Raw genomic sequence first — 15972 nt, forward strand, 5'->3', positions numbered from 1 at the left:
TAATGCCTACTGTTGTTTAACACAAACTGACTGCAACACATAAACTGCGATCTAGATAACTTTAGCATGATACATAATTGATTCCAAGTTTGTTTTCCTTAGTTTCCTACTGGTGCTCAAGATATTAAATGGACATTGTGGGACCACAGGACCTCCTGGACACAGAACCTTCTAAATTGCAACTGACAAAATCAACCGTACATAAATATAGCAGCAATACATATTTCTACATTACGTGCTCCTCTAGCATACAGGCCCCCACCAGGATACTAATAATCTTTTCAAACTTATACACAACTATAAAAATCCCTACAATGGGTGCGCCTCTATAACTAACCAATATTTATATTCGACGAATCCTATGGTTCATATAAGTTTAATGTGCTATGCATTGAAACTTTAGTTAAAGGTCCTTTTGTAGGTTTAAAAAATGGATTATCTTAATTTTTAGACCAAAAGTTCATTGACAATTTGACAACTATTATGCTCTACCCATAATTGTGAGAAAAAATGAAATTCACACTAAAATAGGAAAAAAAAAAGTATCGGATGGACAAATAATTGATAAACTTCATTTAAAATTAAAGTCAAAATACAACAACAAACAATACAGTAAACTTAAACTAAGAGCTGGAACATAATCCAAAGCTAACATAAGTGAACTACTGTGGATAACATAATCCTAAGAACAGATTTTAGGACTTAATACAAACTAAAACATAAATGACAGGTACATAAAACTTGTTAAAGTCTTCACTACATGACTTTCCATTTAAAAAGCATCAAACAGGAGCTTTCCAAAAAATACCTGAACCATACTTCACACACACAGGTCCTAAATCTATCTCTCCACCTCAACATCAATGATCCTCGAGTCTCCATCAGCAAAGCTCAATGTAATTAGGTCACCGGGTAAGAAATCATGGATCTTGCAAAATCTTCTCCACCCTTTGCCCAGCTTTGTGTGGCGTGCTCGCGGGCGCATGATAATGTGGACACTGATAGTTATGCCAGATGGACCTCTAAGAATCCACGGCTGCGGACCATGCTGACGAAGATATAGACCAACCCTTCTCGGAAGAGACTTGATCAATGGAAAATAAAAACGTCAGTGGTAGATTATAATGCAATAAATACAAACATAATGGTAAAGAACTTACGTATTGACTTGCGTAGCACATGTATGGAGACAACATCGTTCTCAAAACACGCTGGTACACAAGTTCTTCCTCATCAGATCCTAAAGGAACAAACTCAGGAACAACTTGATGTTCTATTTCCTCTGGCAAGAGTACAGTTCGTGGAGATGAAGCGAGAAATGGCACTACTTGGTCCATTCCCACATCAACCTCTTCTCCATACACAACTTCTGGATTGGAAGTGATAACTTGGACAACTGGTTCTGGTTGAGGAACGGGGGGAAAATCTTGGTGACCAACAAAATAGTAAGGGATCTCCTTATGCTCCTCATCAAATATTGACATGTGAAAAACACATGGAGCAACCAACTTGAGAAGACACCAATGTCTTTCCACCAGGCCATAAAATTCAGAAATAGAGCTCCATCCTTCGTGGAGAGCAGGCTTATTAGTATCTCGGTTGAAATGCACAACAAAGACCTTGTGGAAAGGGTCTTCAAAGCACAACTTCTCACCCAACATGTGTTCCCACGTTAGCACGAATTTTTGGTCCACATGAGTTTGTACCTTAATAATCAAAGGCAATTCCAGATTATACACAAATATAGAATTTAGTTGGAATAAAATTATTTATCCTAGGAAAATCTTAAACGGTGAGATGAATACAGACAAATAGATCTATTTTAATACAACTACTATCACTCATTTACAACACATAAAATAATTAAGAAAAAAATTAAAGGAATCCCAAACCGTATAACAGGTTAAAATTTAATGAATATTTTCCAACAAAAAAAAATTTCTTGCCAATTGGCCGTAACTATATGTCTACTTCGCTTTAAAAAGTTAATTTGAAGGTATATAACTTTATGCAACATGCAAGTAAAGCCATACTTCTCCTGGGTACATAAAAATGCACACAGAGTCATAATAACCGTCAACTGGTTCCACATGCACCATGATTTCTTCTCAGATTGTTAGGAAAAGTGTTTGTAGAGAAAAATGAAGAAGTTCTTGGTTGGTTTGTAGCCAACAGAAGGGTCCTTTATATAGTGTTGGAAATTAACTTCACATCCTTTGGGGCTACAGCTAATTAGTATGTGTGATATTCAAATACCTCTCATGTCTAATGAAAATATACACTTGGAAAATAAAGAAGTGAATAATTTGTCCTCATGTAAAATATCTTTTGCTAAATATTACATTGTAAGGGACTTTAATATAATTTTGTATACCTACAATAATAATAGAAGCAAAATTTTAATATTACAGTCATAAATAAACAGTAGCAATTGGAACTCAAATTCTAATAAGTAAAATAAAAACATTCAATACAAACTATGAGCACATCCATAGTTAATAATAATATATTTCTTTAATATAAAATATGTCAAAGTTAAATTCAACATCAGTATCACTAATTTTATTAAATGATAAATGTTTGAGAACCACATATCTACCATCTATTAGAACCTAAAGCACAATACTAAATACTTCTCAATTAAAAGGAAATGTTACAGCATGATAGGAGGGGAATCGTTCGCAAACATCCGTGGCAGACTAAAATATCAGAATTCAGACATGCCATGCTCCACTCGTTATAACAGTAATAGTCGACGTTAACCATTTTTTCCCACATGAAATCAGTTCTCATAGTTTGTCTTTAGAAAGGAACTGGAACCAAACCATTCATATTACCATAAATAGTCATTAATGATAGTTGCAGTGACCATATCGGGTGAGGCACATAGAGAAGCATACCATATCCAAATATATGATCCCCTGCAGATACGGGGAACCTGTCTCAAGATAGTCTATGGCAGGACAAATCAGATAATTAGTATTTTGGGGGCTCAAAAAAGGAAACACTCCAATTGCCTGCACATATTGAATATTTCTTCAGCAGCTGTTACCTCAATATACAGTCTCTACACATCCATTCTAGGGTTCTCTAATTTAATGACTACTTTATTACTAAGCATTGTACCTAATGAAGAACACATACACGAATCACTTCACCATCACGCGTGAACTGTCCTTGGACAACATTGCGATTAGGTTTGTAAATACTCTACTGCGTGTAATCATCATGCAAGAAACTCTGCACTGTTATATATTGCAGAATCTGATGGGAGATATACCAACCATATTAATGGTCGTAGGCATGGAACCATATACCTACCCTACTACTACACCCATCTGCAATTAAAAGTTAATTGTGGGAATGAAGCCATCTAATATCTCTCACACAAACACGTTATTTCTTTTGTGATCCATTGCTCCCATTCACGAATAATTAATATACACCATGAATAGTTAATATGACTTAGTGATTCGCAGTATATAGTATATCTAATAGGGATGGCAATGGGTCTACGACCCATAGGGTACCCGCAAAAAATACCCACTATTGGTAGGGTAAAAACCCGCTAGATGGGTATGGGGTTGGGTATGGGTAATTACCCGCAAAAAGTAGCGGGTATGGGTGCGGGCATGGGTATTATAGTACCCAACCCGCCCCATACCCGCACACATATTATTATTATTATAATTTGGTAATATATAACAAATTAACTTAAGCAATAGCTTTCAAACTTACTCTTTTTTAAAAAAATAGGTGAGTGTTTAAGGTATTCATAATCATCACTAATTTACTCCCACTTATTTTTAAAATTTGTAAGTTATTAACCTACAACTTTAGGGCTATATTATAAATCTAAATTATAAATTTAAAATTATATCTTTTTCGTTTATTCCTTCTAAAAAAATATGCTTAGTTGAATGATTTTATTTGTTAAGTATTTGAATAATCTTTTGTATTTTTATTAGTGTTTGTTATTAAAAATTGTAGTTGTATTTTTGTTTACTATTAACAAAAATAGTGAAAAATATATTTTGGTTAGCTAAATTGCGGGTAATGGGCACGGGTATGGGCAAATAGGTACCCAGAGGGTATGGGGACGGGCATTCAAGTTGCTACCCACGCGGGTATGGGAACGGGTATGAGTAATTTTTTAAAACGCGGGTATGGGGATGGATACTATAGTACCCTACCCAGACCTTACCCATTGTCATCCCTAATATATAATAATTGTAGATGAGATAAAAATTGAATATTCACTGCTTTGTTAAAGATCTCAAATATATGATCATAAGGTGTTGTATTAATATACACCATTGAATAGTTAATATGACTTAGTGATTCGCAGTATATAGTATATCTAATAATTGTAGATGAGATAAAAATTGAATATTCACTGCTTTGTTAAAGATCTCAAATATATGATCATAAGGTGTTGTATTAATATACACCATTGAATAGTTAATATGACTTAAAACATAGTTCTTAACACAATTAATAACTACCACGTAGATTTAAATACTTAATTCTTAATTGATATCTTAAGTTGTTTTCCAAAATATCCTTTTTAGGTATATATAAAATTGAGTTTTGCGTAAAAAGGTTTTAATGGGGGACATGCTTAAAACTTTTGATTTTGCAGAAAACTGGTGTAGTGGGGAGGGGTAAAATATATCTAATGTTAGAGTCATTGTATAATGTACTTTGTGATGATAAATTTTCTCTCGTGATTTATCTTTTCAATCATTATATCGTTTCATGCTTCAAAACTTAATTTATAATTAACCTTTGATTTGTTCCAAAAAATAAGCTGGAATAATAGTGTAACTGTTTAAGTTAGTCCAAATTAATAAGTAATAAACCAGTTATAATGAAGACCAAAGTCTCGTACCACTTGATGTGTTAGTAATAATAAAAACAAAGACACAAGAAGTAGGCTTAGTGAAAAAGGGATTCAAGTTACTGAAAATGATAAATAACATCCCGTGGTTCATACACCCAATAGGGTAAGTTAAAAAATTATATAACTGGCGAACCCATTATTAGCTAACACTAATAATATGAACTGTTTCCAAAACTTAAGATGGGCTCCGCTTAAAATAATATTAATTCTGCACCACAAATTCAGGTTACTACTTTATAAATCTATAGTTTTTAACAAATCATGTACTTACTCCAAATCGCTGAATTACAAACATTTTATATTTGAGCAAATGGTCAACAATAATCAACTCACAATCTCTAGTTGCAGGTTTTTTTTATTAATGAAACATTTGAGATATCAATTTCTCTAGTATCGTCCATTTAAAGTTAACTCTTTGCAAGAAATATTAGAAACGTTGACGGGTCAAAGCAATAACTTTAAATTATTGCTCCAATCACATGAACGAATGGGCTTAAAATGTGCGTATCCAGTTTAAAGGGATTAACTATGAATGTACATACCATATGAGTATAAAGCCCATGGAAAAAAATAATAATCTTCATAAAAAAAGTATAAATGTTAACATATAATAACTGTGTACAAAAGCAACTTTAATATTTGACCCAAAAAAATAACCTTCAGTGTATCGTCAGACCACCAAACATATAGGCCAGGCAAACCAAAGGAAACCTCAAACAGCTTTGCATAGGCTAACTTCAAATTTGATAAACTTAGTAAACTTCATTGTATCTTACAATATTACAACCAGCTTAATGAAAGATGAAGCTTAATTCATGACAACAACATTAAAATGCAACCTCAAGTTGCAGCTACACAAACTCCTAATTCAACAGAAGCCTACAATCCCTACACGTAACATACTGCAACATAAGTTGCTTCTTCACAAACACAATTTAAAATTTAGCTACAAATGCCCTTCACAAAATTAAATACATCCATCACTTGTTGCCCTTTTTCATCTTGCATGGACCCTTCTTCTTGCTACCAATGTCAGACAACAACTGATCAAGTTCTGGAGATGCACTCCTCTTAATATTAATGATTTTCTGAGTATCTCCATCCAGATCAACAGCAGAAGTTGATGTATCCAAATGAGTTTCAAGAGCACTCTCAGCCGACACCATAACAAAGTCATCCAGCAAATCCTGAAACAATAGAATGGACACACACATTGTTTAGACACCCTTTATCCCAGTAAAACAATCCACACTAAACATACACTGTGACACTTGAATTACCAACCTTTGCTACAATCCCATGCTTCAAAGTTGACTGGGGAGTAACCATGGTACAGCTTGAAGAGGCACCAACCTTTATCCGGAAAGCATTATTATCAGGACCAGAATAAGGTAAATAAGAGTAGCAAACAAAAGGCTAATGTATACGTACAGTTTTCTCTAAATGCAACTTTTTAAACTGTTGTATAATGTCTTTATCAGTACACACACGTTTCACACGGTATGATGACTCAAATCGGGACGTCTCAAATCTTTGGGTCTGCAAATTCTTAACCTCAATCTTGAAAAGAGCTGAAGCACCAAAGAAAGCAGAAAACTCAACAGGGAAACCGCTGGATCCATCATCCTACAAAACGTGAAAATATAAACTATCAGTAACTGGTTATGAAATGTACTGTCATTCAAAACCGGTAAAGTAACTAAAGTTAAACATCAACAACCTTCTCACTTGCGTCAACCATTTCAGTGCAAGATTTACCCACCAACAGTGATGCTTCCTTATCAAAAAGGACAAAATTAGCAGTGCCAGTGGCATCTTCTACCACTAACTGAAGACGATACCTATCAGATTTGAAAGCAGAACATAAAAAACAAAACGCTAATACTTCAATGGTAAATACAAAGTAAGGATCGACATACAACCTAGGATAGACAGCGATAACATGGCGGTTGCAGCCCTCACAAAAATACATCTTTTCATCAGCATACACCTTTCTGTTACATCGACATGCAGTATACCACCATTCAACACCATCTTCCATGGGGCAAATTATACCATACACAACACAGATACAATCCTACAAAAGATGAGTAAAAAAAAAATGAGAAAATCCAATTAGGAAACAACCAAAACACATAATCAACCTACATACATTCTTCAGATCCTTCATTTCTGCGATTGTCTTACGAAAATTTGGGACCAAAAATTCATCCTCCCCAGAAACAGATTTAGATTCAGACAACTGGCTAAGTGACCAAGAACCACTCTCACTGGATTCAAGAAACCTGGGACCAAAAAAAAGGTATTAAGATCTTCCATTAATTTAGTACTTAAACAATTAAATATACCTTGTCTTCATAACAGCGACCATAGGAACATCTGGATCATACAAAATCTTAGTAGCACCGTGGACATTTTGTAAACTGTTGTGCCCCTGAAATGATTTAACTTTGGCAAAGTGCACAATTACAACAGGGTTATTGATATCACCGCCTCCAAGGAAATTGTTGAGTTCATCAACATATACTCCAAACACAGCACACTCAATCCTCAAACTGCAAAAGTTGATAGAAATCAATTAGCCGTATCATCAGAATTTGGTCAAAAAATTCAAATATATCCAATACTTACCCTGCAGATTCTATTTCCAAAACATTCATTTTTGATTTCTTCCCATTTGTGACAATCTCCCTCTCAACACCAACCCCAGTTAGTATGCCAATTACATCTGAACACAATACACCAGCTTCATAATCAACAGACTATAAATAAATAAATATTTGGGTTGGGTTATAAAAAACAAAGTACATTCATACCCACTAAAAATGTTGTATCAAAGGCGGGAGACAAAATCTCAGCGAAAGACACAAATGAGTAAGGAAAAATATCCATAGGGTTCTTATCCAAAGCACGCACTTCAGTATTAAACATGAAGCTGATCTTGTAATTGTGACGGGTGGTTTTGTACTCCCCAAAACTATCGACTACAACAAACGACGAAAGACTGTAAACGTTGCCATCCACCAATAACTTATCAAACTTGTACATCAATGTCTTCTTGATGGAGGCATGGATTTTGGTACCCTATATAACATACAGCAAAATAAACTTAGAACTGGTGCAACATTAAACATCTCAGTTTTCAATATTTCAAGGAAATAGTGAACATACCTTAGAATCCATCAGAACCACCTCAAGTGACAGAGGAAGCTTGGAACTGGCGAAGCCTTGGCTATACCACATCCGAATGACCTTGACCATAATTCTCCACTTCTCCTTCCCAGAATGCAACTCAGACACATCATGGAATACAACATTCATTGTCTCAGTAGACCAAGGTAAATATGTTTGCAGCTAATTGATGAGTGACTTTTCAATCCAGATTAAGCATTCTATTTATAGGAAGGAAAACTCAGACACCGTGAACAACCGAGAACACGGTAAAAGTATGGCAATTGGAGTAGATTCGGGCAAAAATCCCATATCAAAAGGTTCCCGTAAACGATAGAAGGCAAACCCAGGGACGAACAATTGGGAAAGTATTATCTATAAAGGGTTCTGCGAATTGGATTATTTTGGAACTTGCAGACATAACATTGGTGAAACGGTGACACGTGGAAGATAGCTGAGGAATTGACACGTCGGATTTTGTCGTTCTAAACAACCTCTGCATTGTATCTAGTATAGATTAGTATTCCCAAACAGGCTAAAAGGTAAATCACTGAATTGTAACCTAACAAGAAAGAATCAGCCATCAGGTACGTGATCTCAGATCAGGGAATTTGATTCCTGTACAGTAATTAACCCCCAAACTAAGTAATCATTGGAACGTGCAGTGATAGATCGGAGGCAGAAGCACTGCACACTATCGGTCCCATTTCCACGGTTCCTTCAGAATCAGACAAAATGGCGGATCCCTCCGGCGCCGCCGTCTCTGCCAGAACCCCAATCACCCACGTCGTTTTTGACATGGACGGTCTCCTTCTCGGTATTTCATCTATCCAACATGAATGCATACCCATTTTGAATGTTTAGATAGTTCTATGTTGTGGAGTAGCATTTCATATCTAGATGCATTGTTTGTTTTACGAATTTGATGTGAGCTTGCATCTGGTGCAGACACAGAGAAGTTCTACACTGAAGTTCAGGAGCTTATACTCGCTAGATATAACAAAACATTTGATTGGTCCCTCAAGGCAAAGATGATGGGAAATAAAGCAATAGAAGCTGCTAGGGTCTTTGTTGAAGAGACTGGAATTAGTGATTCTCTCAGCGCCGAGCAATTTCTCGTAGAAAGAGAGGACACGCTGCTGAAACTGTTTCCAACAAGTGATCTCATGCCAGGTATGTAGAGATTATGAATTAATCTAAACTAATTAATGAAACTAGAGATTGAAGACTTTAGTAGTAGAACTTGATTTAGAAAGAGCATATGAATTTATATATTTCTATAGATGTCTTACACGCAAACATTTGGTTACTGAATTTTCATTTTGTTTGTATAATTTGGCTTGAACCAGTAACTGAGTTTGTGTAGAATAACATGCTAGTGCTGAAAAGTGAGGGCAAGTGAGCGAAAATGAAATGACAGAGAAAGTGAGATCTGAGAGAGAGGAATTAATGATCTGTATTATCATTTGACAATTGATTCAGACTACAAGACTGAACAGAATTTGAAACACCTGGGGAATGGGAGGGTTACCATTGGATTTTTGGTTTAGATGGTCCTGATATTCATTACGCGGGTGCATACAACGAAAATTTTCCGTATGTATATTACAATTATATACTTAGCTATGGATTTGCGCAGCCTCCATGTGATCCATACAATCCCTATATTCCTGGTGCTCTGATAGAAGTTGACAGTTCATTTGGAGCAGTGCTGCAGTATTACTGCGTCTCCAATTATCAAAACCCTGTTTCTGCGTCTTCTTATATTCCTATTGTTCAACCAAACAATTTCCCTGATAGTTTTATTGACTCATTATTTGATAACAGTGCTTCTGTCAGTAGACCTGATGGAAGAGGTTTGCAAAATAAGTTCAGTTCAGCTTCTGGCTCTTTTACTCAGAACTCTTCGAAACCATTGTCAAATCAGACAAGTTCCTGGGCCATGGTATCAGAAGGGCCAAAAGCTAATGCTGGGGTGAAGAATGATTTAACGAATCGAAGTGTGTCTGGCAGTTGTTTTCTTAATTTGACTTCATCACCTATCCATCAGGTCCAAAGTGCTGATGCCTCAATCAAGCATTTAGAATTTAGATACTATTTCAAACGGAAATGTTTTGTCCCATCACACTCAATTGAATGTAGCCCCACCTTCAAGTAATAGACTTTCTAACTACAGTTCTAATGCTAATGGACAGCCTGCAATTGCTAAATTTGACCAAAGGTTAATGTTGGCAGAGGGCTGAATGATGTAAATGGAAGCTCTGATGTTTTGGGTGAGCAAAATCAGAGCCCTAGAATTAGTAGGCCTAAACATCAGTTGTCTGTCAAAGCCTATACAACCAAGTCAGGAGGTGATAAGACACTAGAGAATATCATCATTTATCCTGATCAATATAACAGGGAAGATTTCCCTATTGACAATGAAAATGCAAAGTTTTTTGTCATAAAATCGTACAGTGAGGATGATGTGCATAAATGCATTAAATACAATGTGTAGTCATCGACAACACATGGAAACAAGAAGCTGCAGAGTGCTTACGAAGATTCTAGGAGAATAGCTGCAGGGAAATCTAGAGGCTGCCTATCTTTCTTTACTTTTCTGTTAGTGCCAGTGGTCTATTTTGTGGGGTTTGGTCACTTGACTTCAATAAGGATATGGACTTTTGGCAGTAAGATAAGTGGAATGGGAGCTTCCCTGTGAAGTGGCACATCATAAAAGATGTTCCAAATGCAAATTTTAGGCACATTATACTAGAGAACAACGAGAACAAGCCTGGACTAATAACAGAGACACACAAGAGATAATGTATAGAATAGTTTTGGAAATGCTGAGAATATTCAAAAATCATACTTTGGAGACGCCTTTGCTAGATGACTTTATTATGAAAACTGTTAGAAAACCATGGAGGAAGAATGCTAAGGTGTTAGTCAAGAGTTTTAAAAGTCCATTATTTGTTCCAGCCTTGGAACCACCTCGAAAAATGAATTTTGTCGCCGACATTTCTCCAGTCAGTGTTGAGAAAAATTCTAAGTTGGATGATGAGTTTGATAGCTTAAAACATACAAGTGTTGAGTGTATTGTTAGATGTTCTGATGTCACCGGCACTAGTAATAGGATGAGAAGGCTGAGAAAGGCTTAGTTGACAGGGAAGATATTTCTTTTGTCTTGAAGATTGGTTCAGTCACCATTACCCCAACACAGATAGAAGTGTTACTAATAAGGAACCAAATGAGTTGTCACAGTAGGCTAAATGCAAGTTGGAGTTAATGGATTAGTTGAGTCTTCTGGTTTTTTGAAGGTTGGGAGCATCCCACTTGATCCAAGAGCTTTAAAGCCAGATAGAGGTACTTGAGTTAAAAACAGGTCTAATCCTTATAATTTGCTTACGGATGTCAAGGCACTTTTTGGATCTTCTCTGGTGAAAGGTAGAGTAACATCTGCTTACAATTGGGAAGTTGGGTTTCTTTCAATCTTCGTTTACTGTCTTCATTTGATCGATACAACATATCCTGTGGATGGACCTTTGGAGCAGTGTTGAAACAAAAAGTTCTAAATGAATTAGTGTAACCTATTTCATATTTTGTCTGTCAAAGATCAATATGCAATCATGTTTTCTTCGTTGCAGATTTATACAGTTGTATATGCAAGACTGTAACTGAACCAGTTGTAACTAATTAATTACAGTTGTAACAGTGGTACCATGATGGAATTTTGTCTTGGGCTATCACAAGTGGCTTCCCTATTATCAGTGGAATCAGAACTGCGATGATGAGTTGCCTTAGCCCCCACCTTGAGGACAAGGTGAACCTTTTTAGGGGGGAGGGGGGTATTGATAGGAGAGCTTTAGAGGGAGTAATGTTGTGGGTTGACAGAGGTAGTTATTGTAATAAAAGCTAACTAATCTAAAGTATGGATGGCTTAGTCAGTTAGTTAGGAAGTTAGTAGAGTATAAAAAGGGGGAGGGGGCTCATTGCAAGGCATCCAAATTGTAAGATTGAGAACTCTAGGGAATAAAGCTAGGCCTCTAGAAACTCTCAGCAGCTGTGTTCATTCTTTCTTGATTAAAAATAAATTATTTTTCTTCTCTTTTGATGCCAATCCTATCTCTATGTAAAACCTTTAATATAAAATTCTGTTTCTAGTACACTACTATCATGTTTTTAAATTGATGTCCTGTTCCTTTTCATCTACCATAGGTGCTAGCCGTTTACTCAAGCATCTACATGCAAAAGGAGTTCCAATTGCTTTGGCAACTGGGTACGCTTCATCCATTTTGTGTTAATTTTAATTTATTTTTTATGCCTTTATCTTTTTGTTTTTGGTAGAGAGAATAGAGATTTATTTTATGTCATGCGTCCTTTTTGGTGGATTTTTTTTACTGCCAATTTATTTTGACAAACTCCCTTACAGTTCTCTTAGGAAGCATTTTGAATTGAAAACTCAAAGACATGGTGAACTATTTTCTTTGATGCATCATGTTGTTGTTGGTGATGACCCTGAAGTTAAACATGGCAAACCATCACCGGATGTATTTCTTGCAGCAGCCAAGAGATTTGAGGTATGCCAATTTTTGAATGTTGTCAACTTGATGAAACAGTTATCTGCAGATTAAAGGATTACATATGACTTTTCTTTTCCTAGTTTGAATTTATGGTTGGGTTCGTTTTGTTAATAATTCTATTTCCAACTTCTTTGTTTTAAATCATACATAGTGATATAGTTAATGATGAATTGATGGTCAACAGGGTGGACCAGTAGATCCTTGTAAAGTACTTGTTTTTGAAGATGCGCCCGCAGGAGTTCTTGCAGCTAAGAATGCTGGGATGTAAGTGGATTGAAGCATCAAATTATATTTATTTTAATTTATTTTTTAACGCAACATGCCATGGCTTCCAAAACGTGCCAAAATTTAGTAAACTGGATAGGTAATCCATATGCTAGCTAGATCTATGTTTCAGATCCTGAATTATTATTTGCACGCTATATAATATATAAAGTATTCATTTGGTGAAATCTTTTTATTCTGTACGCAAACAAAAATTTTGAACCTGACACTTACGAGTTTTGATAAGTTGCATTTTTGTATATGTCCACTAGGCTGTTCTCATTCTCTTCCCCCCTCTCGTATATGCAATACATGACTCTGTTGAAAGTTGATATAAGAGTGTGCATTTCTATTACTATTAGTCTATGACCTGCATATCTGAGTTGTTAAAGACTGAAATATAAATATCAGAAGCTGGGTAATGAATTCCACTATCTTGTATGTTCCTGTTAGGCTGTTTTGGCTAAGTTTAAATGTTAACTGATAGCTATTGTAAAAATTGGGCAATTGCTCTCTAAGAGGGAAAAATAATCCTGAATAGAATAGTATTCAAATGGTATCTGCCCCTCCCAAATTTTTTGCACTGTTTGATCTAATTAACTATTGTTGATTTTGCTTAATATGTATTAAAATTTCAAAACCTTAACCTATTTTTCTGGTTTAGTGTCTGTTTATGTCTCAACCTCGTTTGTCTTTTTAATTCATTTTTACTGATGTATAAGAAATGATCTCTCTCATTTAATATGTACTTGGTATATGTGCTGCAATTGGTTAACCTTGAAGGTTTGAGGTAGCTACCGGCTATAATGCAATTATTGGGGTTTCAAGATTGATTGCTTTTTTTATTTATTGCACTATTTAGTTTGCTGATGGTTCTAATGCCTAGAGATTGTCACACCAAATCTGGAGTTGTGGTGGGACTGTCAACTTTCCCTATAGTAAAGTCTAACTGGTGTGCAACCAAATAGTATAATTTGAGAAAAAAAAAGTGGCCAAACCCTGTTGGTACCATAAAATGGACACAATGATTTATCTGGTCTTGATGTCAAGCTATGATGACATGCAGTGTGGTCCAATAGAACATTCAGTTATGATGATGTCTGCTAGTTCCTATTTGTTACTAGTCATTCCTTGCCCTAATCAATTGCATACTATTTTGGTTAAACATCATGGCTACATACAATGTGTGATTGGAAGTAGTTTTTTCTTATTCAATTTGTTAAATGTTTTATGACTACATATCATACAGGTCTGTTGTTATGGTTCCTGATGCAAGGTTGGATAAATCTTTACATGCTGAAGCAGACCAAGTTTTGAACTCACTGTTGGATTTCAACCCATGTGAGTGGGGTTTACCTCCATTTGAAGATAATGGAAGCTGAACTTGGGTTTCCATTACTGTCTTACAATCCCGTTGAGAAAAGGCGTTACAGCTTTTGAACAGCTAAATGTATGATTAATTAATCCATTTCCATAGATTTTCAGTTACATTATTTGATATTTATATTCTTGTGCTTGGCAATAGTATAATGTTACTGCAATCAATGTCAGCTTGAGACATTAGTCATTTTTTTTGGTCAACTAGAGAGTCGATATATGTTTACCTTTCTCTCTTGTGCATGAAAGTGATTTGATTTATATTATGTGTGTTTGGTCACCTTTGAAATAGGTTACTCCAATTATATGAAATAGGGTTCAATCCAATTTTGAATCACATTTGAAACCCTTCCCAATTTCAGAGGATTCTTTGAATAAGGGGAAGATTTCTTAAAGTAAGCATCCCTGTAATTTCCGATGACCAAATGTCTAAAACAATGATAACATCAAAGTAAGACTCTCATGTAATTTAATTGAGAGTAAAATATATTTTTATTTCTTAGGGACAGTGATTGGTTAGTCCATAATTGTATGCCCAATTTACTTATTATCCGAAAAATTGTCATTTTTAGTCTTCAATATTAATAAACGACGGTGGGGCAAGCCATGTTTTCTTTTGTTGCCAGCAAAATAAGAAGTGGTACCAATATCTAATTAAATGATGCCCCACTTGTTCTTCACAATTGTCCAACATGTATTAGTTTCACAAAACCAGAAAAATGGAATTTAAAACACATTAAAAACAAAATAAGATATTTGAAAAAATAAAGGATGAAAATATGACATTTTTAAAAACTAGAACTAAAATTTTCTTGAAGATGTTTATTATGTTATTAAATTTTAATTATAACTCAAATGCAATTTTATTTTTGCACTTAAAGGTTTGCTCTAACTATCTAAGTGAAGTAATTAAGCAAGGAGGTGGCTTTATTCTTAAATCTCAGATTCCCCATCCTCATGTCTGCTTTTTCTGTTTACAGTTTGTCACTGTTGACTTGTTGGCAGTGGTCCTTTACATTTATCTTTCATGGTCCTTATTTATGTAAACCCCCTTTAAGTTGGAAGCTAATTTAGAGGCTCCAAATTTAAATTGACTGTTCCCTCACTTGTCATCACTCATCATAGACAACCAGCTCCCAAAAAGTTAAGACTTGACAAAGATAGCAACATTTCTATTAATTTGCTACTCCTATATAGCACGCCACTGTGTGTAACTAGATGAAGTAGCATAAGGAGAATATATGTTTATAAAGGTAAATTTCCCCTCAAAGGTTAACAGAAGCCAACCCTGTTAAATAGTTTATTTATAAATTCCGATAAATATATATAGAAGTTGAAGTTTAGACTTTAGAGAGTGTATATATTATATATATGATATGGACGTAAAGACTAGGATAAACTGTATAGAGAGAGCCATAGAGGATGGGCATTATTAATAAAGGGCGTTGTAGAAACATGGCAACCAACATTCCGTTCTTATGGCAACCAAGAGAGGAAAGGGGATAATGAAGAAAATCTTATATATGAAACATAACAAAAAAAAAAGCCAAAGCAAGATGTTTAGATTAATTATAAAACATTATCCTTTGTAGGATAATAACGGTAGACATAGAAGCAAGGTGGAAATAAAAAAAAGACAAATGATGGAGATACATACAATTTTAGTATACACGTCAGTGATGACTTTTAACCGTT

The 15972-nt window shown here is 35.2% G+C and overlaps 2 protein-coding genes across 2 annotated transcripts; one reads left to right on the forward strand and one right to left on the reverse strand.

Annotated features, from left to right (window-relative positions):
* Positions 1-6591: 6591 nt before the first annotated feature.
* LOC130713212 (uncharacterized) lies at positions 6592-8224 on the reverse strand. Its single transcript, XM_057563000.1, has 6 exons — positions 8075-8224; positions 7720-7987; positions 7535-7631; positions 7252-7458; positions 7056-7188; positions 6592-6980 (listed from the first exon to the last, which is right to left on the reverse strand). The coding sequence occupies exons 1-6, from the start codon at positions 8222-8224 to the stop codon at positions 6609-6611; spliced, it is 1227 nt and encodes a 408-aa protein (XP_057418983.1). The 3' UTR covers positions 6592-6608.
* Positions 8225-8485: 261 nt separating this feature from the next.
* LOC130715161 ((DL)-glycerol-3-phosphatase 2) lies at positions 8486-14509 on the forward strand. Its single transcript, XM_057565223.1, has 7 exons — positions 8486-8661; positions 8740-8891; positions 9023-9247; positions 12272-12332; positions 12486-12633; positions 12821-12900; positions 14150-14509. The coding sequence occupies exons 2-7, from the start codon at positions 8810-8812 to the stop codon at positions 14280-14282; spliced, it is 729 nt and encodes a 242-aa protein (XP_057421206.1). The 5' UTR covers positions 8486-8661; positions 8740-8809; the 3' UTR covers positions 14283-14509.
* Positions 14510-15972: the final 1463 nt, after the last annotated feature.

The sequence above is a fragment of the Lotus japonicus genome, chromosome 4, assembly GCF_012489685.1.
Source record: "Lotus japonicus ecotype B-129 chromosome 4, LjGifu_v1.2".
NCBI classification, from domain to species: domain Eukaryota; kingdom Viridiplantae; phylum Streptophyta; class Magnoliopsida; order Fabales; family Fabaceae; genus Lotus; species Lotus japonicus.